This window comes from Biomphalaria glabrata, chromosome 9, assembly GCF_947242115.1.
Source record: "Biomphalaria glabrata chromosome 9, xgBioGlab47.1, whole genome shotgun sequence".
NCBI lineage: Eukaryota > Metazoa > Mollusca > Gastropoda > Planorbidae > Biomphalaria > Biomphalaria glabrata.
In genome coordinates, this window is record NC_074719.1 from 25,905,490 (window position 1) to 25,932,063 (window position 26,574).

The 26,574-nt window shown below is 37.7% G+C and overlaps 1 protein-coding gene across 2 annotated transcripts in view; it reads left to right on the forward strand.

Moving 5' to 3' along the window:
* LOC106053471 (coiled-coil domain-containing protein 18-like) overlaps positions 1–26,574 on the forward strand; it is a 51,384-nt gene that overhangs the window by 14,328 nt on the left and 10,482 nt on the right. For both annotated transcript variants that reach the window (XM_056042381.1, XM_056042382.1), the window contains 10 exons: positions 697–839; positions 2,573–2,736; positions 5,372–5,469; positions 8,725–8,855; positions 9,836–9,935; positions 16,704–16,820; positions 18,613–18,756; positions 22,544–22,623; positions 22,960–23,077; positions 24,893–25,036. In XM_056042381.1, the coding sequence (XP_055898356.1) occupies positions 697–839; positions 2,573–2,736; positions 5,372–5,469; positions 8,725–8,855; positions 9,836–9,935; positions 16,704–16,820; positions 18,613–18,756; positions 22,544–22,623; positions 22,960–23,077; positions 24,893–25,036 (1,239 nt within the window). The remainder of the gene's footprint in view (positions 1–696; positions 840–2,572; positions 2,737–5,371; positions 5,470–8,724; positions 8,856–9,835; positions 9,936–16,703; positions 16,821–18,612; positions 18,757–22,543; positions 22,624–22,959; positions 23,078–24,892; positions 25,037–26,574) is intronic.

Below are 26,574 nucleotides of genomic sequence, written 5' to 3' on the forward strand. Positions count from 1 at the left end.
TCCTCCTGTTTTTAGGTGCGTGTAGATAAATCATTGGTGTAGAATACTTCTATTTAAGTTAGCGAAAAAAATAGGTCAAATATGAAGCGAAAAAGTTTACCTCAGTTCGTAATAAATTATATAATAAATAATTGAATGTATGCAAATGCAATGTCACTAAACAGATGCTGTAACAGGTATATTTATCCTTTGCTCAAATGTATAATACCGGCTAACGATGTTTGTGTTTGCGTATTTAACTACAACACATATAAACACACAATGGTTCTGTATGTTGTGAATCTATATTTTATGTTAACAGGCCAGATTTTAAGGTCTGGAGGCAAGGAAGGAGTGAGTGCCTCTAATTATTTTCAGAATAAAAGAAACTATTTATTAGCGGTCCCAGAAAGGGGAAAAGACGCTATTAGTTTTGTGTGAAATGTCTGTCTGTCCGTCCGTCCCTTCATTCTTCTCTGACAATTGTCTTTGATAGAATTTCATTCTGATGTTCTTTCTGAAAATATTGATACCTGCCTTTTTACCTGCATGGGTGGATCACTTCGGGCGCCGATTTTGAGTTTGTGTTTGCACACAAACTGTCTCTGTAACCTTGTTTTATTTTTGGCATTTTGCCAACTGTAAGATTTAAAGCAGTGTCGGTAAAGTACGACAATAAAAAGGTTTGAAATGACAACGTGACAATGTCTTGCACAGATTCAACTTCTGGAGTGTCAACACAGCAAAGAGAGACAATGTGCACAAGATGAACTCATGGAGTCGGAAAGAAAATACTCAAATTGCTGTAACGACTTGTGTGCCTGTCAGAACGAGATCAGAAAGATGAAAAGATGCCTTCAGTAAGTTCTTAGCTACTTAATATGTCACCACCTCTGAGCAGTGAGTTCTTAGCTACTTAATATAACACCACTTCTGAGCAGTTAGTTCTTAGCTACTTCATATGTCACCACTTCTGAGCAGTGAGTTCTTAGCTACTTAATATGTCACCACCTCTGAGCAGTGAGTTCTTAGCTACTTAATATAACACCACTTCTGAGCAGTTAGTTCTTAGCTACTTCATATGTCACCACTTCTGAGCAGTGAGTTCTTAGCTACGTAATATGTCACCACTTCTGAGCAGTGAGTTCTTAGCTACTTAATATGTCACCACTTCTGAGCAGTGAGTTCTTAGCTACTTGATATGTCACCACTTCTGTGCAGTGAGTTCCTAGCTACTTAATATGTCACCACTTCTGAGCAGTGAGTTCTTAGCTACTTAATATGTCACCACTTCTGAGCAGTGAGTTCTTAGCTACGTAATATGTCACCACTTCTGAGCAGTGAGTTCTTAGCTACTTAATATGTCACCACTTCTGAGCAGTGAGTTCTTAGCTACTTGATATGTCACCACTTCTGTGCAGTGAGTTCCTAGCTACTTAATATGTCACCACTTCTGAGCAGTGAGTTATTAGCTACTTAATATGTCACCACTTCTGAGCAGTGAGTTCTTAGCTACTTAATATGTCACCACTTCTGAGCAGTGAGTTCTTAGCTACTTAATATAACACCACTTCTGAGCAGTTAGTTCTTAGCTACTTCATATGTCACCACTTCTGAGCAGTGAGTTCTTAGTTACGTAATATGTCACCACTTCTGAGCAGTGAGTTCTTAGCTACTTAATATGTCACCACTTCTGAGCAGTGAGTTCTTAGCTACTTAATATGTCACCACTTCTGAGCAGTACTTAGCTACTTAATATGTCACCACTTCTGAGCAGTACTTAGCTACTTAATATGTCACCACTTCTGAGCAGTGAGTTCTTAGCTACTTAATATTTCACCACTTCTGAGCAGTACTTAGCTACTTAATATGTCACCACTTCTGAGCAGTACTTAGCTACTTAATATGCCACCACTACTGAGCAGTACTTAGCTACTTAATATGTCACCACTTCTGAGCAGTACTTAGCTACTTAATATGCCACCACTTCTGAGCAGTAAGTTCTTAGCTCACCACTTCTGATCAGTAAGTACTTAGCTACTTAATATGTCACCACTTCTGAGCAGTACTTAGCTACTTAATATGTCACCACTTCTGAGCAGTAAGTTCTTAGCTCACCACTTCTGAGCAGTAAGTACTTAGCTACTTAATATGTCACCACTTCTGAGCAGTACTTAGCTACTTGATATGTCACCACTTCTGAGCAGTACTTAGCTACTTAATATGTCACTTCTTCCTGGTGATGAATTAGCTAGTTAATACGTGATCTCTCCCGCGCAATCAGTTAGTTGTTCAGTTCTTAGCTACTTACTATGTTGATCCTAACCTCAATATGTGAACGCCAAGAAGACGCATTGAGTGAGTTTGTTTACCCAACCCTATTTAATATGACTTCCAAAGCGTATTTAGTGAGTTCTTAATTACCTAATATATTAACCCTAACACCAATTATCCGAAACACATTCAGTGAGTTGTTAGCTGATTCTCCAATAGAATACGATGCTTGAAATCAATTTGTGTAAATAAGACTTTTGTTAAAACGTGTGTTTAACATGCCCCTAATCAATGTAATAGTTTTAGACAATATTTTCAGAGACAAAGATGAAGAGATTCAAGCGTTAACTAGCGAGAGAAACTGCATGGCCAGAGAACTACAGAATGCTAAACAAGAAGAGTGTATTCTTCAAGACAGAATCAGTTGCCTGGAGAACGACAATAAGGAAATATGTCGTCTGCTACAACAGAAGGTCAAGTGCAGTAAGTAGTTGGAACAATGTCATTATTACCGAGCTTTTATCAACTCACCTAGTCTGTCTGCATTGTTCAAATCTTGTACACTTTATTTGTGCCACTTCTCATTCACGGATAACGGTGAAACTTTTTACAAATCATTCATTGTCGATGACAACAAATGAGTCAATAAAACAATATCCTTAGTTTATCAATTAGTAGTAATTAATTTTGTTTTCTGTGGAAAATGTAGTAAGCTAACGGGAGATAAGCCTTGCAATACTGAGAGATCTGTTGAACGTTGAATGGTGTAAGACCAGAAGAGTAAACAACTGCGTACAGTTAGGAGTGATTCCAAATAATGGATGCCATTTCACTCAATAGAGAAGCTCATTTTTTCAAAACAAAGTTTTTATATTGCGCTTCTTTTTTAAAATTTCTTTTAACTACATTCATGTTTAGGAGACGTGGTGGCTTAGCGGTTGTCACGGGTGAATGTGTGTTTGTATAATCTATTTTTACAAAGGAGCGAATCACCGGAAGTGAGTTAGTTGTCAAAAGTAGAGAGTGCAGTGTGGGATATGCTGAAATGATGATTAAAAGTTTCTGTGTTTGATCGAGTGTTACTTGTTTATGTGTAACTAAAGCTGAACCAGGGACACCTAGAGACGTAGCGAGACTTAAGGTCGTTTCTAGACAGTTATCGGTAGAAATATAAATAGAAAAGCTGTAACAGCGGTAAAGCGCTTGACTTCCGAACCGGTGGTTCCGGGTTCGAATCCTGGTGAAAATAGGGATTTTTAATTTCGGATCTTCGGGCGCCTCTGAGTCCACCCAGCTCTAATTGGTACCTCACATTAGTTGGGAAAAGAAAGGCGGTTGGTCGTTGTGCTGGCCACATGACACCCTCAACAAACGTAGGCCACAGAAAAAGATGACCTTTACGTCATCTGCATTATAGACCACAAGGTCTGAAAGGGGAAAGTTACTTTTACATACATGTTTATGTACATTGAACTTATCCCAATTGTTTTTTTTTGTAAAGATTGTTTAAACCAGTGAGTGTCATTGCAAAACGTGAAAGTGCTCATCGACACACACACATTGACATGACTTTACTGTCATCTAGTCATGCAGTCATGACTTTACTGTCACCTATTCATGCAGTCATAACTTTACAGTCATCTAGTCATGTAGTCATGACTTTACTGTCATCTATTCGTGCAGTCATGACTTTACTGTCATTTATTCATGCAGTCATGACTTTACTATCATCTAGTCATGCAGTCATGACTTTACTGTCATCTTGTCATGCATTCATGACTTTACTATCATCTACTCATGCAGGCATGATTTTACAGTCAACTAGTGATGCAGTCATGACTTTACTGTCATCTTGTCATGCAGTCATGACTTTACTATCATCTACTCATGCAGGCATGATTTTACAGTCATCTAGTGATGCAGGCATGACTTAACTATCATCTATTCATGCAGTCATGACTTTACTATAATTTATTCATGCAGTCATGACTTTAATGTCATCTATTCAGTCAGTCATGACTTTACTTTCATCTATTCAGTCAGTCATGACATTACTATCTTCTAGTCATGTAGTCATGACTTAATTATGATATATTCATGCAGTCATGACTTTACTATAATCTATTCATGCAGTCATGACTTTACTATCATCTATTCATGCAGTCATGACTTTACTGTCATCTATTCTTGCAACATGACTTTACTGTCATCTATTCAGTCAGTCATGACTTTACTTTCATCTATTCAGTCAGTCATGACTTTACTTTCATCTATTCAGTCAGTCATGACATTACTATCTTCTAGTCATGTAGTCATGACTTAATTATGATATATTCATGCAGTCATGACTTTACTATATATGACTTTACTAACATCTATTCATGCAGTCGTGACTTTACTATTATCTATTCATGCAGTCATGACTTTACTGTCATCTATTCTTGCAACATGACTTTACTGTCATCTATTCAGTCAGTCATGACTTAACTATCATCTATTCATGCAGTCATGTATTGATAGCTGACTTTGGTCTTTATTTCTGTAAACGTCTTTGAAAGATTTGAGCTAAGTCATCTTCTGGTACTACTATAACGTTCTTCTTAACTAAATACTTCCTCACACGCACTAGATTTGCAGGTGCGTGAGAACACTAACATACTGAAATCTCCGACAACAACATTTAGAATTATTAATGGACTCTAGGTTAGCAGACATGGATTTTATTGACACAATATATATGAAATATAATTCACAAAAGATATTGGCGACTTCAGCCATTAGAAATTACATATCCACAAGAAATATGTCCTGAATACAAATCAATTATAATAACTTCAATACTTTACTCCACTGTAAAAGATATCCATAACACTCCTCTCTCTACAAGAATCCAAGATCAACTGAGGTGTTCACCTCGTGGTCAGTCTCCGACCAGTAAAAATCTCGTGCAAACTGCACGGAATAGTTAAGTGACTACTAGTCACCAAATGTTGCAAGGGTTCTAAAACTGGTATATGACAATAATGAAGAGCTAAAAGCATTTCCTCTGAGACGTATCTGATTTGATTTCTAGAAAAGTGTTTTGCTACAGTACGTAAACGTCTGTGTCTTGTTTCAGTCAAGGAACTCGAGTGTCAGCTGTGTATCAAGGAACAAGAACAAGAACAGTGCCAGTGTTGTATTGAGGAACTTAATTCTAAGATAAGAGCACTGAATGTAAGTAGTGTTTGTATCAGGTTTGACATGTTCCTTCAGAGTTGAAGATAAGTTACTTCATAATCCATATCTCCCAAAGGACGACGGGGGAGGGTAGGGTATGAACCCGGGAGCATCCAGACGACCTAACAGCAGTCCAGTGCATACTACCGAGACCAATCGTCATAGAGGGCCTTAACTTGCAACGTCACATCCTATAGGCAGTGGAGACCAATTGCAAGTTGCCACGCCACAGGCAAGGAGCTAGACACTGGCAGGCAGCCAGGACATTGTGGTAAGAATAACTCTTACACATAACAAGGTCGCAAAGATAGTTCGTGTGGAGACACAAACTGAAAATCGGCCGATGTGCAAAAAAAACAAACCCAAATACAAATACAAAATCGGCCCTTGAAGTGGTACGCTCAGGCAGTTACAAAGGCAGGTTTCAATATTTTCAGAAAGAATATCAGAAACTATGAACTACAAACTATCAACAACTACAACCCTGTCTCCGTCAGAAACTATGAACTACAAACTATCAACAACTACAACCCTATCTCCGTCAGAAACTATGCACTACAAACTATCAACAACTACAACCCTATCTCCATCAGAAACTATGAACTACAAACTATCAACAACTACAACCCTATCTCCATCAGAAACTATGCACTACAAACTATCAACAACTACAACCCTATCTCCATCAGAAACTATGAACTACAAACTATCAACAACTACAACCCTATCTCCATCAGAAACTATGCACTACAAACTATCAACAACTACAACCCTATCTCCGTCAGAAACTATGAACTACAAACTATCAACAACTACAACCCTATCTCCATCAGAAACTATGCACTACAAACTATCAACAACTACAACCCTATCTCCATCAGAAACTATGAACTACAAACTATCAACAACTACAACCCTATCTCCGTCAGAAACTATGCACTACAAACTATCAACAACTACAACCCTATCTCCGTCAGAAACTATGAACTACAAACTATCAACAACTACAACCCTATCTCCGTCAGAAACTATGAACTACAAACTATCAACAACTACAACCCTATCTCCATCAGAAACTATGCACTACAAACTATCAACAACTACAACCCTATCTCCATCAGAAACTATGCACTACAAACTATCAACAACTACAACCCTATCTCCATCAGAAACTATGAACTACAAACTATCAACAACTACAACCCTATCTCCATCAGAAACTATGAACTACAAACTATCAACAACTACAACCCTATCTCCATCAGAAACTATGCACTACAAACTATCAACAACTACAACCCTATCTCCATCAGAAACTATGCACTACAAACTATCAACAACTACAACCCTATCTCCATCAGAAACTATGCACTACAAACTATCAACAACTACAACCCTATCTCCATCAGAAACTATGCACTACAAACTATCAACAACTACAACCCTATCTCCATCAGAAACTATGAACTACAAACTATCAACAACTACAACCCTATCTCCATCAGAAACTATGAACTACAAACTATCAACAACTACAACCCTATCTCCATCAGAAACTATGCACTACAAACTATCAACAACTACAACCCTATCTCCATCAGAAACTATGAACTACAAACTATCAACAACTACAACCCTATCTCCATCAGAAACTATGAACTACAAACTATCAACAACTACAACCCTATCTCCATCAGAAACTATGCACTACAAACTATCAACAACTACAACCCTATCTCCATCAGAAACTATGAACTACAAACTATCAACAACTACAACCCTATCTCCATCAGAAACTATGCACTACAAACTATCAACAACTACAACCCTATCTCCATCAGAAACTATGCACTACAAACTATCAACAACTACAACCCTATCTCCATCAGAAACTATGCACTACAAACTATCAACAACTACAACCCTGTCTCCTATCAACAACTACAACCCTATCTCCATCAGAAACTATGCACTACAAACTATCAACAACTACAACCCTATCTCCATCAGAAACTATGCACTACAAACTATCAACAACTACAACCCTATCTCCATCAGAAACTATGAACTACAAACTATCAACAACTACAACCCTATCTCCATCAGAAACTATGAACTACAAACTATCAACAACTACAACCCTATCTCCATCAGAAACTATGCACTACAAACTATCAACAACTACAACCCTATCTCCATCAGAAACTATGCACTACAAACTATCAACAACTACAACCCTATCTCCATCAGAAACTATGCACTACAAACTATCAACAACTACAACCCTATCTCCATCAGAAACTATGCACTACAAACTATCAACAACTACAACCCTATCTCCATCAGAAACTATGAACTACAAACTATCAACAACTACAACCCTATCTCCATCAGAAACTATGAACTACAAACTATCAACAACTACAACCCTATCTCCATCAGAAACTATGAACTACAAACTATCAACAACTACAACCTTATCTCCATCAGAAACCATGAACTACAAACTATCAACAACTACAACCCTGTCTCCGTCGATACAAAAAGAAGAGACGTACTGTTGTATTGTTAGTTCGACTAACGACTTGATACCACAGGATACGGAGAGTTATTAATGTTATTATTATGACATTGTTAAAATTCACATGTATTTAATGAAATGATAGTTATAAAGATATAGTTAATGTGAACCTGACTTAACTGATGTTATGGAATGATTATCTAATGGATTTTTTTTTCTAACTGGCTAATCTCTCATTCAATACTTTAACAAAGAAACTTCTTTTGGTTTGGTATATCCTGTTCTCGTAACTACTTATACTACTTGCTCACCATAAGTAAGTTCCCCTTTCAGACCTTGCGACCTTTAGGTCAGATGATGATCTGTTTTTGTAACCGACGGTTAACGTTGTGTGCCGTGTGGCCAGCACAATGACCAGCCTATAATTTCCCCTACAGGAAACCATCAGAGCTGTGTGGACTCCGGGGCTTCCTTAAAATTCCGAATTTTAAAATCTTAGTCATTTTCAAGAATCGATTCAGAACACAAGCGCTATACCACTCATCCACCAAGCGCCCATACTTGAACTAAAAAAAAAAAAAAAGACAGAGGCGAAAGAGAAGATAACTTCGTTGCAATTATTGGAAAATCTGATAAGATGATTGGGACGCAAATGGCTATCGGGTAAATGGATGTCTAGAGCTATTTTTTTTTTCTTGTTTGTTTCAACTCATGCCACTTGTGTATCTCAGACTAGCACTTCCGGCTTTGATGTTCTTGGAGAGAAAGAGGACAAGGCAGATTTGTCTCAGCAGTTGAAGCAGTGCAAAGAGAAATGTAAGAAACTGGAACAGGAAGTGGAGGACCTGAAGAAAAAATTAGAGTAGGTAACCATGGAAATAAGTCATTAGACTGTTGACTAGCTCTATATCACTCTATATACCACTTTTATGTACTCTTGTCTAGAAACTTCAGTCACGTGTTCCCTTGTCCTCAGCAATTTGTGCGCCATGCTCTGTCATGTGTTTCCGTCTCTCAGGTGGCAGGCTCAATGCTGAAGGCTTTCAAAGACCCTTTGAGAGTGACCCTGAAGCATTTCCTTTGTCCACCTTGTGAGCGCTTTCCTTCATTGGCCACACAGGAGTAGTTTGGAGATGCGAGGGGTCTTCCATTCTGAAGATTTATTGAACTATTTAATGAGTAAGGCCTTACATGCGGAATACCCGCTGACGTATGTCTGTTTAATTTAAACATACCCGTCAAACTAGAGTTTTCCGAATGTGGCCAATTAGCTAGTAATTCTTTTCCTAAAAATATACATAAACTATCAAATTTCTAGGAAAATCGTTAGAGATGTTTTCGAGAACCGCGTTCACTTACCCATGTTTTTGTTTGATGAAGAATTTGTAAGTTGAATAGAGGAATGCATTATGTCTTCCTCTGCCTAGTGCACTAGAAATTGTCCTGCAGAGTTGTGCAAAAAGCGAACAAGAGCTCCCTTCTACCGGCCTCAATGAACAGGTGTACACCTCGCTAACACCATTCTGTCTGACGGGGGGGGGGGGGGTGTTGAGACTCGGGGTTTAGTTTTACGTTCACTTCCGGTGGACACGGACACTCCGGACTCTCGGACTAGAGATGCAGCCGAAGGCTAACCGTGCGGGACACTCCATTTATGTAACTGCCCCTTGAGGGACGCCTACTGGACGTTGACAGATTGCTGTGGGAGCTCTTTTCCATCCCCACACAGTGCAATGAGGTTTTACTCTAGTCACATTTTAGTGGAATTGTTCTCTTTGAATCGCTAAAAAGTGACCCAATAAAAGAATTGAGTTTTCCTTATTCTTTTGAAATCTTGTTTAGGTGGGCTGTGCAGGAAATGGAAAATATGGCCAAAGAGATCAAAAGATTGAACTGTGAGCTAGATTGTGCCAGAAGAGAAATTTGTGAGAAGGAATCAATGGTAACGTTGATATAAAAACAGTTGCCTGCCAACTATGTCTTTTTAATACCAGGAGTAGTGAAGAGTTTGGTTTTGTTGAACATTCAAACCTCCATTTTGTATTTAAAGTTCAAGAGTTATTTGATACATTTATTAATTTTTTTTCCATTTGAATCTCGCATTTATTAACACCGCAGCTCCATCCGCAGTTTTCACTTTTAAAAACTATTTTTTATCTAGAGCATCTTTTATGCAATAAGCTTGCTTAGTACGCTCTGGTACTATCTCTTTTGTGTACAAGTGGGGGGGGGGGGGGGGAGAATATCTGGGAGAAAGTTAGCTGCTTCTTGGCAGGCACAACTAAGCTCGAATGGGATTTCAACTCAAGCCTCTTGACAGGTAACCAAGCGGTTTATAACATTCAGCCACACATCCCATCCCAAATTTATGACACTCGATCAGATTCCTTTTTTTCTTCCTGTTTGGGCGTTTAAGAAACCTCCAGACTTCCCGCCCTGTGCTACAATGGCTCCAGCTATCGTACCTTTTGGACTTGATATATTCACAACTACTTGCCTTTGCACTCTCGTATGTAGTTACAGGCCCTTTAGTTGCTCCAAATGAAAATTAAAATAAACAACAAAAAATAAAATCAGGCGATATTTTTTAACACATAGCTGTATGTAAATCGAAATCAATCAATATGATTTAGACACATTCTTCATTTCTAATTGAACATGACCATAAGCCTAGATCTTTCCAATCGAAGCCGATATTCTGACTCTCATCTGCATCGCTTGAACCCGCATCTCCTTTTGATGCACCCGACTCTCAATATCATCACGACATTTTCATCATAAGGTCCTCTAAATATTGGTAGTCTTACAGTAAATCTAAACCTTCGTTAACCTTTCCTCGAGTCATGGTAAGCACTTAGAGCTGGCCTAGAAACTAGAAGACAGAGAGCAATAGAGCTTTGCTTGGGTTGAGATTTGATCCAAGTTACACCTTTTTTTTTCTCTCAAATATTTTTTATTTATTCCTATGCTAGGCCCCCCACCAATCGGAGGCCTAAGGCGGCTGTCTAGTTTGCCTTTGTCTAAGGCCGGTCCTGTTGAGGCTCCTATGATAGGTCAGAAGCTTTCTTAGCTTGGACAAACTGTCGGCTATTTCGTTTCTTTTGATTCCACAATGCAATGGAATCCACCAGCCACATATTTTATGTCTTCCTTCTTTCTCAAGCCAGACATATCTCTAGTACTGACATATCTCTAGTACTGACATATCTCTAGTACTGACATATCTCTAGTACTGACATATCTCTAGTACTGACATATCTCTAGCACTGACATATCTCTAGTGCTGACATATCTCTAGTACTGACATATCTCTAGCACTGACATATCTCTGGTTATGACATATCTCTAGTACTGACATATCTCTAGTACTGACATATCTCTAGTACTGACATATCTCTAGTACTGATATATCTCTAGTACTGACATATCTCTAGTAATGACATATCGCTAGCACTGACATATCTCTAGTACTGACATATCTCTAGCACTTACATAACTCTAGTACTGACATATCTCTAATACTGACATATCTCTAGTACTGACATTTCTCTAGCACTGACATATCTCTAGTACTGACATATCTCTAGCACTGACATATCTCTAGTACTGACATATCTCTAGTACTGACATTTCTCTAGCACTGACATATCTCTAGTACTGACATATGTCTAGCACTGATATATCTCTAGTACTGACATATCTCTAGCACTTACATAACTCTAGTACTGACATATCTCTAGCACTGACATATCTCTAGTACTGACATATCTCTAGTGCTGACATATCTCTAGTACTGACATATCTCTAGTACTGACATATCTCTAGTACTGACATTTCTCTAGCACTGACATATCTCTAGTAATGACATTTCTCTAGCACTGACATATCTCTAGCACTGATATATCTCTAGTACTGATATATCTCTAGTACTGACAATTTTTCAGTACTGACATATCTCTAGCACTGACATATCTCTAGTAATGACATATCTCTAGCACTGGCATATCTCTAGTACTGACATATCTCTAGTACTGACATATCTGTAGTACTGACATATCTCTAGTACTGACATATCTCTCGTACTGGCATATCTGTAGTACTGACATATCTCTAGTACTGACATTTCTCTAGCACTGACATATCTCTAGTAATGACATATCTCTAGCACTGGCATATCTCTAGTACTGACATATCTGATATCACTGGCATATCTCCAGCACTGACATATCTCTAGCACTGACATATTTCTAGCACTGATATATCTCTAGCACTGACATATCTGTAGTACTGACATATCTCTAGCACTGACATATCGCTAGCACTGACATATCTCTAGCACTGACATATCTCGAGCACTGACATATCTCGAGCACTGACATATCTCTAGCACTGACATATCTCTAGCACTGACATATCTCTAGCACTGACATATCTCTAGCACTGACATATTTCTAGCACTGATATATCTCTAGCACTGACATATCTGTAGTACTGACATATCTCTAGCACTGACATATCTCTAGCACTGACATATCTCTAGCACTGACATATCTCGAGCACTGACATATCTCTAGCACTGACATATCTTTGGTAATGATATATCTCTATCTGACAATTTTTCAGTACTGACATATCTCTAGCACTGGCATATCTCTAGTACTGACATATCTGATATCACTGGCATATTTCTAGCACTGACATATCTCTAGCACTGACATATTTCTAGCACTGATATATCTCTAGCACTGACATATCTCTAGCACTGACATATCTGTAGTACTGACATATCTCTAGCACTGACATATCTCTAGCACTGACATATCTCTAGCACTGACATATCTCTAGCACTGATATATCTCTAGCACTGACATATATGTAGCACTGACATATATCTAGCACTGGCATATATCTAGCACTGACATATATCTAGCACTGACATATATCTAGCACTGGCATATATCTAGCACTGACATATATCTAGCACTGACATATCTCTAGCACTGACATATCTCGAGCACTGACATATCTCGAGCACTGACATATCTCTAGCACTGACATATCTCTAGCAATAACATATTTCTAGCACTGACATATCTCTAGCACTGACATATCTCTTGCACTGACATATATCTATTTTTTGTTTTGTTTTTCGTTTATATTAAATGGAGAGACTACATGACCTATTTCCAATTAATCAGAGGTCGCTAAGTTGCTACCAAGTTTAGTTGGTTAGGTCGTGACCTCCGTGTCGAAGGCGCCGGTTAGGTGCAGGAGAAATCAATCAAATGTCCGAAACTCATTGTGACCTAGTATTAGGATAGGTCATAAGACCAGTGACTTGTACTGTACTGGCACTAGCGGATCCAGAACTTTGGAGTGGGGGGGCGATTTTTTTTTTCAAACCCTAACCCTTCCGCCCAGTAAACATTAACCCTATGCATAAACATGAGTACAGCATATATATATATATATATGAGAAATAAAAAAAAAGCAGTGTTACTCAACTTTCTGCAAAGAAAAAAACCCAGTCATGTTGAGCCCTTTCTCTTAATCGCTTGGGGGTCTGGGGGAGCGCTGTGAGGCTACTTAGTGGGGTTCTGGGCGAGGCCCCGACGCCAAAATCGTTTTTTTTTTCGCATTCTTCACTGTAGAAACGCATTCTCCTGACTTTTACAGCTCATTATCAAACAGTGGGGTTCGGGGCAAGGTACCGACGCCAAAAGCGTTTTCTTGCATTTTTCACTGCTGAAACGCATTCTCCTGTCATATTCAGTACATTATTTATCAATGGGGATCGGGGCAAAGCCCCGACGCCAAAAACGTTTTTTAGCATTCTTCACTGCAGAAACGCATTCTCCTGACATTTACAGCTCATTATTTATCAGTGGGGCCAAAAAGCGTTTTCTTGCATTTTTCAATGCTGAAACGCAGTCTCCTGACATTTACAGCTCATTATCAATCAGTGGAGTACGGGGCAAAACCCCGATGCCAAAATCGTTTTCTTGCATTCTTCACTGCAGAAACGCATTCTTCTGACATCTGCAGTTAATTATTCATCCTATTAAAAAATGACCTTTTCAAAAATGTTTTATTTGAACAAATATTCTAATATGAATTAGAAAGGCCCTTGCTACATTGCAAATAAAAGATTTGAACATACCCCACATATTTAGATTTAGGCTTTGAAGATCGCCGACGAAAAAAAAATTAGAATAATAATATTTTTTTAAAAAAGCTCATTTGTAAGTGATACATTTTGTTCAATAGGCATGTTTGTAACTTTGTTTTGTTACAGAACTATAATTGAAAGCGCTAACGAAAAGTTTCGGAAGTGGGAGGAGAAATTAAGTGGACCAATTAGACTCTACTTTAAATTTGTTTGCATTTTTAGGATTGAAGCATAAATTATGAGCTATAGTCCCAAATTTATTTAACTAGAAAAATAGCAGATTGAGTAAAGGTTGGAAAAAGGCGACTAGGAAAAGAATATTTGGGTTCAGAACTCATCTCAATCGTTACTCTTATACTGAAAAGTTTCGTATGAATTCTAAATTTTCCATAGCAAAATCTTACTTTTAAAAATTATGATACATTTATGTGAAATTACATAAACTCTGTCGCCATATTTGACTATTCTGCTTTAAAACATCATGCTTTTGTCTGGAAAGAGGAGGGGCGGTAGAATGAAAACAATTAATCCTCGCTCCTTTTTATAATTTCTGTTAAAGATTGCATTTGGTATTAAAGAATAGGGATGGGGCGACTCGATATAAGAATTTAATTTATAGCACATATAAAGTATATTAGTGACAGATATTACTTATAATTTTGTAATTTCTTAACTATAATTCAAAAAGAAAAAGTATTGGTTTGCTCGATGGGCGGAAGGCGATTGCATGTATCACCCCTCCCACCTGGTACAACCCTTTTTCATTTTATATTTACTAATGATAAAATTTGATATTAGGGTGTGTGTGCGACATAATATACAAATGGGTTCACATATCAATACTTAGCTTATATTTAATAGATATTCAACTAATTTTGTTCAAAAAGTATGATTTCCCCATAAAAGTAGGACCGGCCCCTCCCCACACACACTCAAAAGGTTTAGGTGGGAATGGTAGTAGATGTATTCGCCCCCCCCCCCCCATCGGCCAACAGGGAACGACATAATATAAAGATCGGTTATAACACGTTTTAATCATATAGATATTTAATTGATTCTGTTAGCAAGCTGTGATTTCTACAAATTTATTGGACCGCCCCCCCCACTCGAAAGTTTATGGGGTTGGGGGGCGGGATTGATGGCGAAATAATCTAAAAATAGGTTGAAATATAAATAATTAGCATATATTATTAACATAAGTAATAAATTCGTATACAAATAGTGTGAATTCTATACTAAAATTCGTCCGCCCCTCCCTTCGGGGCAAGGGGGGGGGGGTCGGCCGAGTGGGGGGGGGGGCGATCGCCCCTACCGCCCCCCCCCTGGATCCGCCAGTGTGTACTGGCAAGTTAGTCCAGTGGTACTTTGTGGTCCCAATTATATTATCTAGGCTAATAACTATAGCCTCTAGATGTACAAAACTACTGAGACAGACAAGTAATAATTCTGCAACAAAAAAAAAAAGAAGTTTATTTACAAAGAAGGGAAAAAGATCTTGGAAAATATAAATGGCAATAAAGGCTCACAAAAGAAAATGACTTTATGAAACAAAGCAAAGTAGCTAGACAGTTTAAGGTCAATATAATTAAAGAACCAACATCATAGAGGCAGAATAATGTCTTATGCTGAAAAACCAAAAAGATGGTTTACAATAATATCATATATGCATAAACAATGAAATGACGTCATTCATGAGACACACTACTGTCTCGTATGTAAACAAAAGATGTCTTTAAAAAAAAAAACATACAGGAGAGGATAAGAGACTAAGTAGACCTATACCATTTACATAAACCAACTTAGTACTAACAAATAAATAAAGTCTACTTAGCTCATTATAGAAATACTCTTCCCACAACAGTGGCACCGTCCTCTTGAGTAACACAGCAATAGTACAACATAATAGAGATTTAGTTCAAACTACACTGGTCAGTTGAAAGACTCAAGAGAGAGTGGCAATTGTAAACAGTTAACAGGGACTTAAATCAAGTAATAAAGGGGACTAACTGTAATAAAAAAAAATAAAAGTAGCCACCCTTATTGTCCCTCTTGTCACACTCATCTACTCAACATATCTTAGATATGTGACAACTGAACCACTGCAATATCAGTCCTCCCCCTTTTCTCTCTCTCTCTCTCTCTCTCTCTCTTTCATAGCTGTGTTATTTTTTGTTATATTTGTGTTATACTGTGACATAGTGAAAATTTTATCAACTGTAACATACAAGATGTATCTGTCCATTAATACCTGTCTTAGGTAGGTGATGTAGTTAACCCTTGACCCACTGTAATGTCCAAGATGTATCTGTCCATCAATACCTATCTTAGATAGGTGATGTAGTTAACCCTTGACCCACTGTAATGTCCAAGATGTATCTGTCCATCAATACCTATCTTAGGTAGGTGATGTAGTTAACCCTTGACCCACTGTAATGTCCAAGATGTATCTGTCCATTAATACCTGTCTTAGGTAGGTGACGTAGTTAACCCTTGACCCACTGTAATGTCCAAGATGTATCTGTCCACTAATACCTGTCTTAGATAGGTGACCTGGAGCGCACCATAGAACACGCGGAACACGACATGGAATGTAGAATGAAGAGAGTAGACGAGCAGTTACAGAAATATGAGCGGGAAATCAAAGAAAAAACTCATATGGTAATGTACACATGGTGTTTGCTCTTCTTTAAAATATGTTTGTGTCTCTAACAATAGTAATAATGGATAGCTCGGGAGTTTTGTAAGGTATCTATCAATGAGCATCTTGCATTGTTTAGCCTGCATTTTATTTACTACTAGCCTGACATTACCCGCGGCCTGCGGGCCTTAGTTTGTGTTTACTAATCTAGTGGATTGGATTTAGATGTATGTTAAACGTAGCTAATGATCCTTTCAAGTTTTTTCTCTTTCGCTACGAAAATAAAATTAGTTTTGCGAAAATGGGTTCACCCGAGGCGATACATTCATATCTATTAAAAACGGAAAGAGCGATAGCTTTGTTAAATGAATGGGATTATAAAGTGAACAATTAAACGAAATAATTTTTAGTACGCGATTCATGAATGAATATAGGCCTATTTCAACTCGGCTTCGCAGCTATTGTAAACGAATGTAGTCTATTAAAAATGCTTTAGAAAACCAAATTTGAATGTTAATCTGATCAAAATATGAAATGAATGGACTATAATTAGTATGTTCATGTGTTAAAGTATAAAACTATCTGTGCGAAGAGAAGTTTTATCATCCTAGAGATGAATTAGAGTTTTAGACCTAGGGATGGAAAGAAACATTACGGTATTGTCTAATGAAAGAATGTTCGTCAGGAAATCTGTAGTCACAAATATAAGAAACTAATTTTTGTAAAAAATGGTTTTGAAACACAAATTTGAAAGTTAATTTGATTACATAATGAAATCAATGGACCTTCTTTTGTATTTTCATGTGTCAAAGTAAAAACCTATCTGCGCAAAGTGTATTTCTTAAAATTAGATCTAGATCTAAATCCTTTCGATCTTTTCTCATGTCAGGATTGTAAACATGGCCTAGATCCATAAATACTATAGCTTTAATAGAGTCGGTCAACTTTATTTTTTTTTTAGGGTCTTAGGTTTGTTTTAGGGCTACAATACATACACTACGGTCTAAGTTGGTACCCAAGGAACATTCCTGCCAAGTTTTATCAAGACTGGTCAAGCGGTTTTGATGTCTATTTGTCACATACATACGCCAAACATTCTGCTTTATAGTATAGATATGATAAAGTGTCAACGAGTACAAATGTATAAGAATGCATTTGATGAAAACTGGTATCTCGAAATATTTTTTTAAGCTTTCCAATAATTGTGTTATATGTTAATGTTGCTAATGAATAATTGTGCATTATATTTTATGGAAATATCTGGAATAAAATATACTTAAAGAATATTTCTATACAGTAGACACCATTCCAGTTAACAGTATATGTTTCTATGCTTTGACTTCCCATTTTTCTGTTTCACTTTAGTATATGTGACTAATTAATTAACCTGCACATGGTGTGGTTCAATATACATCGATGTCAACTTTGTGATATAAAGTGTATAAGTGATAGCAATGCTGTGAGATTGTTAAATGTATAATTAATATAGCCTCTGGGATGTTGTTAATTATAAATTGATGCAGACTCTGATATTTTAAAATGTATAATTGATGTAGACTCTGTGATATTGAATAATGTATAATAGATGTATGATATTGTAAAATGTATAATTGATGTAGACTCTGTGATATTCAATAATGTATAATAGATGTATGATATTGTAAAATGTATAATTGGTGTTAAATTATGTGATACCGGTATTGTAAAGTGTATAGGGTAATTGCTATTAAACTCTGTGATAGTGTAAAGTGTCTAATTGATGTCCACTCTGTGATAGTGTTAAGTGTCTAATTGCTGTCCACTCTGTGATAGATAGCTGACTGTGAAGAGAAGTGTTGTAGATATCAACACGCACTCTGTGACAAAGAACACGAACTGGAGAACACAGAACAGAAGCTGGCCAGATGTAACTGTGAACTAAGTAATTTGTGTTGCAAGACCAAAGAATTAGAAGAGGTCAGTGAACACATTCTATATTTGTAGTGACCAACACTCAGTGAACACATTCTGTTTGTAGTGACCAACACTCAGTGAACACATTCTGTTTGTAGTGACTGACACTCAGTGAACACATTCTATTTGTACTGACGTAAGTCAGTGAACACATTTTATTTGTAGTGACTGACACTCAGTGAACACATTCTATTTGTAGTGACCGACACTCAGTGAACACATTCTATTTGTAGTGACGTAAGTCAGTGAACACATTCTATTTGTAGTGACGTACAGTCAGTGAATACATTCTATTTGTAGTGACCGACACTCAGTGAACACACTCTATTTGTAGTGACCGACAATCAGTGAACACATTCTATTTGTAGTGACGTAAGTCAGTGAACACATTCTATTTGTAGTGACGTACAGTCAGTGAACACATTCTATTTGTATTGACGTACAGTCAGTGAACACATTCTATTTGTATTGACGTACAGTCAGTGAACACATTCTATTTGTAGTGACGTAAGTCAGTGGACACATTCTATTTGTAGTGACCGACACTCAGTGAACACATTCTATTTGTAGTGACTGACACTCAGTGAACACATTCTATTTCTATTGACGTACAGTCTGTGAACACATTTATTTGTAGTGACCGACACTCAGTAAACACATTCTATTTGTAGTGACGTAAGTCAGTGAACATTCTATTTGTAGTGACCGACACTCAGGGAACACATTCTATTTGTAGTGACGTAAGTCAGTGAACACATTCTATTTGTAGTGACGTACGTCAGTGAACACATTCTATTTGTAGTGACATAAGTCAGTGAACACATTCTATTTGTAGTGACCGACACTCAGTGAACACATTCTATTTGTAGTGACCGACACTCAGTGAACACATTCTATTTGTAGTGACTGACACTCAGTTAACACATTCTATTTGTATTGACGTACAGTCAGTGAACACATTCTATTTGTATTGACGTACAGTCAGTGAACACATTCTATTTGTATTGACGTACAGTCAGTAAACACATTCTATTTGTAGTGACGTACAGTCAGTGAACACATTCTATTTGTAGTGACGTACAGTCAGTGAACACATTCTATTTGTATTGACGTACAGTCAGTGAACACATTCTATTTGTAGTGACGTACAGTCAGTGAACACATTCTATTTGTATTGACGTACAGTCAGTGAACACATTCTATTTGTAGTGACGTAAGTCAGTGAACACATTCTATTTGTAGTGACCGACACTCAGTAAACACATTTTATTTGTATTGACGTACAGTCAGTGAACACATTCTATTTGTAGTGACCGACACTCAGTAAACACATTCTATTTGTATTGACGTACAGTCAGTGAACACATTCTATTTGTAGTGACGTAAGTCAGTGAACACATTCTATTTGTAGTGACGTACAGTCAGTGAACACATTCTATTTGTAGTGACCGACACTCAGTAAACACATTCTATTTGTATTGACGTACAGTCAATGAACACATTCTATTTGTAGTGACGTACAGTCAGTGAACACATTCTATTTGTATTGACGTACAGTCAGTGAACACATTCTATTTGTATTGACGTACAGTCAGTGAACACATTCTATTTGTATTGACGTACAGTCAGTGAACACATTCTATTTGTAGTGACATACAGTCAGTAAACACATTCTATTTGTAGTGACGTACAGTCAGTAAACACATTCTATTTGTAGTGACGTACAGTCAGTGAACACATTCTATTTGTAGTGACGTACAGTCAGTAAACACATTCTATTTGTAGTGACGTACAGTCATTGAACACATTCTATTTGTAGTGACGTACAGTCAGTGAACACATTCTATTTGTATTGACGTACATTTAGTGAACACATTCTATTTGCAGTGACGTACAGTCAGTGAACACATTCTATTTGCAGTGACGTACAGTCAGTGAAAACATTCTATTTGTAGTGACGTACAGTCAGTGAACACATTCTATTTGTAGTGACGTACAGTCAGTGAACATATTCTATTTGTAGTGACGTACAGTCAGTGAACACATTCTATTTGCAGTGACGTACAGTCAGTGAACACATTCTATTTGTAGTGACGTACAGTCAGTGAACACATTCTATTTGTAGTGACTGACACTCAGTGAACACATTCTATTTGTATTGACGTACAGTCAGTTAACACATTCTATTTGTAGTGACGTACAGTCAGTGAACACATTCTATTTGTATTGACGTACAGTCCGTGAACACATTCTATTTGTAGTGACGTACAGTCTGTGAACACATTCTATTTGTATTGATGTACAGTCAGTGAACACATTCTATTTGTATTGATGTATAGGCAGTGAACACATTCTATTTGTATTGACGTACAGTCAGTTAACACATTCTATTTATAGTGACGTACAGTCAGTGAACACATTCTATTTGTATTGACTAAATGTTAGTAAATACATTCTATTGATTGTATTGATACTTTTAGAAACATTTCTTAATTAATCTTAACTTATTGATTTTCAGCCTTAAAATTGAACATCTTTTGCTCTCGGTTAGCAGAGTATTCATAGTTCGTCCAGGGTTGCTACTAGAGTATCTATAGTTCTTCCAGGGTGTTTACTAGAGTATCTATAGTTCGTCCAGGGTTGTCACTAGAGTATCTATAGTTCGTCCAGGGTTGTCACTAGAGTATCTATAGTTCGTCCAGGGTTGTCACTAGAGTATCTATAGTTCGTCCAGGGTTGTTACTAGATTATCTATAGTTCGTCCAGGGTGGTTACTAGAGTATCTATAGTTCGTCCAGGCTGGTTACTAGAGTATCTATAGTTCGTCCAGGGTGGTTACTAGAGTATCTATAGTTCGTCCAGGGTGGTTACTAGAGTATCTATAGTTCGTCCAGGGTTGTTACTAGAGTATCTATAGTTCGTCCAGGGTTGTCACTAGAGTATCTATAGTTCGTCCAGGGTTTTCACTAGAGTATCTATAGTTCGTCCAGGGTTGTTACTAGAGTATCTATAGTTCGTCCAGGGTTGTCACTAGAGTATCTATAGTTCGTCCAGGGTTTTCACTAGAGTATCTATAGTTCGTCCAGGGTTGTTACTAGAGTATCTATAGTTCGTCCAGGGTTGTTACTAGAGTATCTATAGTTCGTCCAGGTAGGTTACTAGAGTATCTATAGTTCGTCCAGGGTTGTTACTAGAGTATCTATAGTTCGTCCTAGGTGGTTACTAGAGTATCTATAGTTCGTCCAGGGTGGTTACTAGAGTATCTATAGTTCGTCCAGGTAGGTTACTAGAGTATCTATAGTTCGTTCAGGGTGGTTACTAGAGTATCTATAGTTTGTCCAGGGTGGTTACTAGAGTATCTATAGTTCGTCCAGGGTGGTTATTAGAGTATCTATAGTTCGCGCAGTGTTGTTACTACAGTATCTATAGTTCGTCCAGTGTTGTTACTACAGTATCTATAGTTCGTCCAGGGTTATTACTACAGTATGTATAGTTCGTCCAGGGTTGTTACTACAGTATCTATAGTTCGCGCAGTGTTGTTACTACAGTATCTATAGTTCGTATAGGGTTTTTACTAGAGGATCTATAGTTCGTCCAGGGTGGTTTGATGATAACCACTTTTGTCATGAAGGGAGCTGATGGAAACAAATTTGTTCCAGATAAGGAGGAAATACTTGTTCGCTGGGCAGAACACCTCAAAAAGTTAGATAAGTCGTATCTCATGAATAGCACAAACAATTTCAATGTAACACTATTGAACTATTGAATGACACTTCACTTTGTTACTCAGGCTAGAAACTGCATACAGAATCGTTTCAATGAAATGAGGGTTCAATACTCAGAACTGTGTGAAGAATACAAAATCACCAGGTTCGACTTTTTAATACAAATCTAATTAGGGTGTGTCCTTCAATTTTCAGTAACAATCTCTTTGTTATACAATGTTTGTATGTGTTATACTATGTTTGTGTTTTATACTATGTTTGTATGTGTTTGTATGTTTTAACTTGTATGTCATAATATATTTTTATGTGTTATACTATGTTTGTATGTATTATACAATGTTTATATGACTTAATTTTCTATTATTTTTTAAACTAAAGATTCCCCTGTTAACACCATTGAGCTGTAAACTCAAATGTACTTTAATGTATTTTAACAAAGGTTCAATAGTCTCGCCAATGTATTCTAATGACTTTATTGCAGAGAGCAGTTGCAGTGTCAAACTGTAGAATGCAGTGACGCTAAACGAGATCTCGCTTGCGCACAACGAGAAGTGGAGAAACTGAGACGAGAGCTTGACGATGTGAAGATGTGCTTACAAGTAAGAATCTTGTAGGAATTGTTGAAGAACAGAAAGGAATCGATTCTTTTAGTCTTCACCTTCACCTATCCCTCTGTCTGTTGAACTGTTTGGCCAACACAAAGGGTCTTTTGAACACAGTGCACCCCTAACGCCCCCTTGGCTCCCAGCACCCCCCCCCCCAATTTTCATGAAATTGCCCTCTAGGGGGGGGGGGGGGGTTATTGACACCGTTGAAGACCACTGGTCTAGATCTAGATAATCATTGACATGACCATTAATGATGATGAGTAGATCTACAATTATGATGGCAATGTCCTCGATTCCGAAGATTAAGGATGAGTGCAGTGTTTTTTCTCACGACCACGCAAACCCAGCTGCGACATGTATATTTTCCCGCGTCTCGTGCAGACAAAGCCATTGTCCGCTGGCGGTCTATTTAATTTTTTTTCTTTCTTCTGCGCTTGTCTTCAATAATGGCTTTTCTTTCCAACTGTCTCTTTCAGAGGCCATTTGCTGCTAGCTACTTTCCACTATGCCATTGGGGGCGAAATGGCGCCTGGGTTGATCTTTACAGCGCTTACAGGGGGGGGGGTACCTCTGTTACGCCGTCCTCCTTTAAGCTCGCCAAAGAAGATCGCCTTTGGCTAGCGGTCGTCCCCCATGAGGGGATAAGTGTCCGACCCAGCGCAGCTGTCGAATAGAAATTAGTGCTTCTGTACTGTCCAAACCGGCTTCCAGCAGAACCTAGTTATTTGTAATGTAGTCTTGCCAGGGTATGCCCATTATGGAGCGAAGGTACCTCTGATGAAAGCGTTCAAGGAGCCTTAAATGCCTTCAATAAAGCACCCAGGTCTCAGAGCCATACAAAAGTGGGGTGAGAACCACTGTTTCATAAATACTTGTTTGTTACTAGGTGAAGAGACTTATTCCGCTATATTCTCATTCTAAGGCGACCAAAAGCGCCGTTGAACTTTGCGAGACGTTTGTCTACACACACTTAAACTCTGTTTTTTACATTCATTTTCACAATCACTTCTGGGATTGACACATTTAGGGGTCATGGGGAACAAGAAATAAAGAGATATCATGGCTTGGCCTTCAGGAGTCTGATAAGGTGATTGGTTATGATTTTTTCATTTTATAGGTTGACAATTTAATTACTAGGTCTATAGTGTACGCAGTGTCTAAAAAAAGTTTTGCAATGACAGACATTGAGGTGTCAAGATCATCATTATGCTCCATGTGAGGAAGGGGTTTAAATCCGGTCTTCTTTGCACAATGCACATACACAGGCCAAGAGTGTTTGACATCCCAGACTTGTCGTTACGGAACCCATCAAGTCTGGGGCAGTCAGAAAGTATGCGAAAAGTTTACTTTTCCATGAGTTAAAAAAGTGCTTGGCTTCTCAGCGGTCACGGGTTCAAATCCCATTGAAGACCATGATTTTAAATTTCGGGATTTTTAGGGCACCAATGAGTCCACACAACTCAAATGGGTACCTGACATTACTTGGAGAAAAGTAAAGGCAGTTGGTCGTTGTGCTTGCCACATGACACCCTCGTTATCCGTCGGCAACAGAAGCATATGTCCTTTATATCATCTGCTCCGTAGATCGCAGTGTCTGAAAGGGATACATTTTCCTTTTTCCTTTCCGCGGGGACACCGTGAGTCAAAAGTTTGACAAATATAAAGGACAATGGGCCGTCGTGCACTGTGTTATAATAGCTTGTTTAAGCCTGATGAAATATACCTGACAGTATTCGCTATGTGGCTCTATGCAGTCTCTGCTGTAAACATATCAGAGTAACAGAGATTGTTTGTTCTACTGGCCAGGAGAAAGAAGGGCAAATATTCCGACTGAATGAAGATAAGACGTGCTTGGCCAGTAAAGTCTCAAGTCTCCAGTGCCGCCTAGAAGGGGAGACGACTCAAATGACTCAACAGATGGCTGACCTGAAATACCACATGGAGAAAGAGGTAGCTATATTTTATATTCCTTTTTTATTTTTTTTGTACAAACAAAACTACAAGATAAAACTCTTGGTGCTGACCACTCCTTCATTTATTTATTCATACATTTATAATCACTACTTGTAGTAGACGATAAAATACAAATGTTTAAACTATTCATATTTACCTTAAACCCAGGACAACGGTTACATTGACCAATAATTTTTCTATACGCAACTTTTAGTAACTATGAAATTGAAAGCCGACATTTTGATGTCTAAAGTTTAAAACAATAATTCCTTGTTATCACTTTTTATTCGATTCATTTTCTTGTAATTATGTCTATTTCTTCACCAAACTAGATCTTTCATTGTCCTCTAGGTTTAGATTCCTGTCAAAGCGAATGTGAGTGATTATCATTAGATCATTATGATTAACAAATGTTGTTGTTGTTTTTACATCTGTATGAAAGTGTGTGTGTAGAACAATTTCAAAACATCTAAATCTAGATCGACAAGCAATCCTCTATTCTAAAGCAAAAATGAAAAAGACCTAAAATTTTTCACAGTGAAAATAAGGGTCTATTAAAACTAAGTGAGTGAACTTTTTTTTTGGGGGGGGGGGGGGGGGGGGGGTAATATGGTTTATGAAGATGGGTTATTCTAAATAAGGTGCCTCTCAAGATCTAGATGTAGGACTGACAACAACAACAACAAAAAAACAACAACAACATGTAAAGAGTAGACTAACTTGCGGATAGTGATGTTTCTACTTTCAAACTGTGCCGCTGGAATGGGAGACATTATAGTGCAGGGAGTAGGACCTAAGAAGTATTTGTACATACGCGGTAATAGTGGGTTACGAGGCCTTCGTTTTGTAGAATGAAAGAAACAATAAAAGACATAGAGTTTGAGGACTTGAAAAGTATGTTGGGGGGGGGGGGGAGGAGAGCGTTGTAATGCGGGCCGTTTTATTGATGGGTCTAAGAGTGTTCCGGGCTATACAACATATAGGCTATACCGGTACCAGCTATTTAAACCGTAGCGTAACACGGGTATCCCCTAGTAAATAAATAGAAGATAGTTTAATGTTTTATTTACAAATGATTTTAAAAATTTGATAAGAGTAGAATGAAAGCTTTACATTCAGCTTTCTAGCAGCTATCTGAGGTCCTATGTTTCAGTCTTATAAATAGCATCTTTATTTCCCCACTAAAATAGTGTGTAAGTTTACAATTACTATAACTTCTAGCTCTATTTATCTTTATTCCGTTGTCCCCACCCCTCCACCCCCGTCCTGATTAAAATCAATGAGAGTTAATGGACCAGAACATTGTGTTGGCTATGGAAAAGAATATGTAGCAAAATATGCCTACAAAATTATTATTGGGAAAAGGATAAAGGAATATCAAGAGATTTATAGAACAGAAGGCATCTATTATTATTATTTAGAATATTATTGCATCAATCATGGTCTGATCATAAAGAACAGAAGGCCTACTATAATTATTATTTGAATACTATTGCATTAATCATGGTCTGATTCTTCTTCTTCTTCTTCCTCGT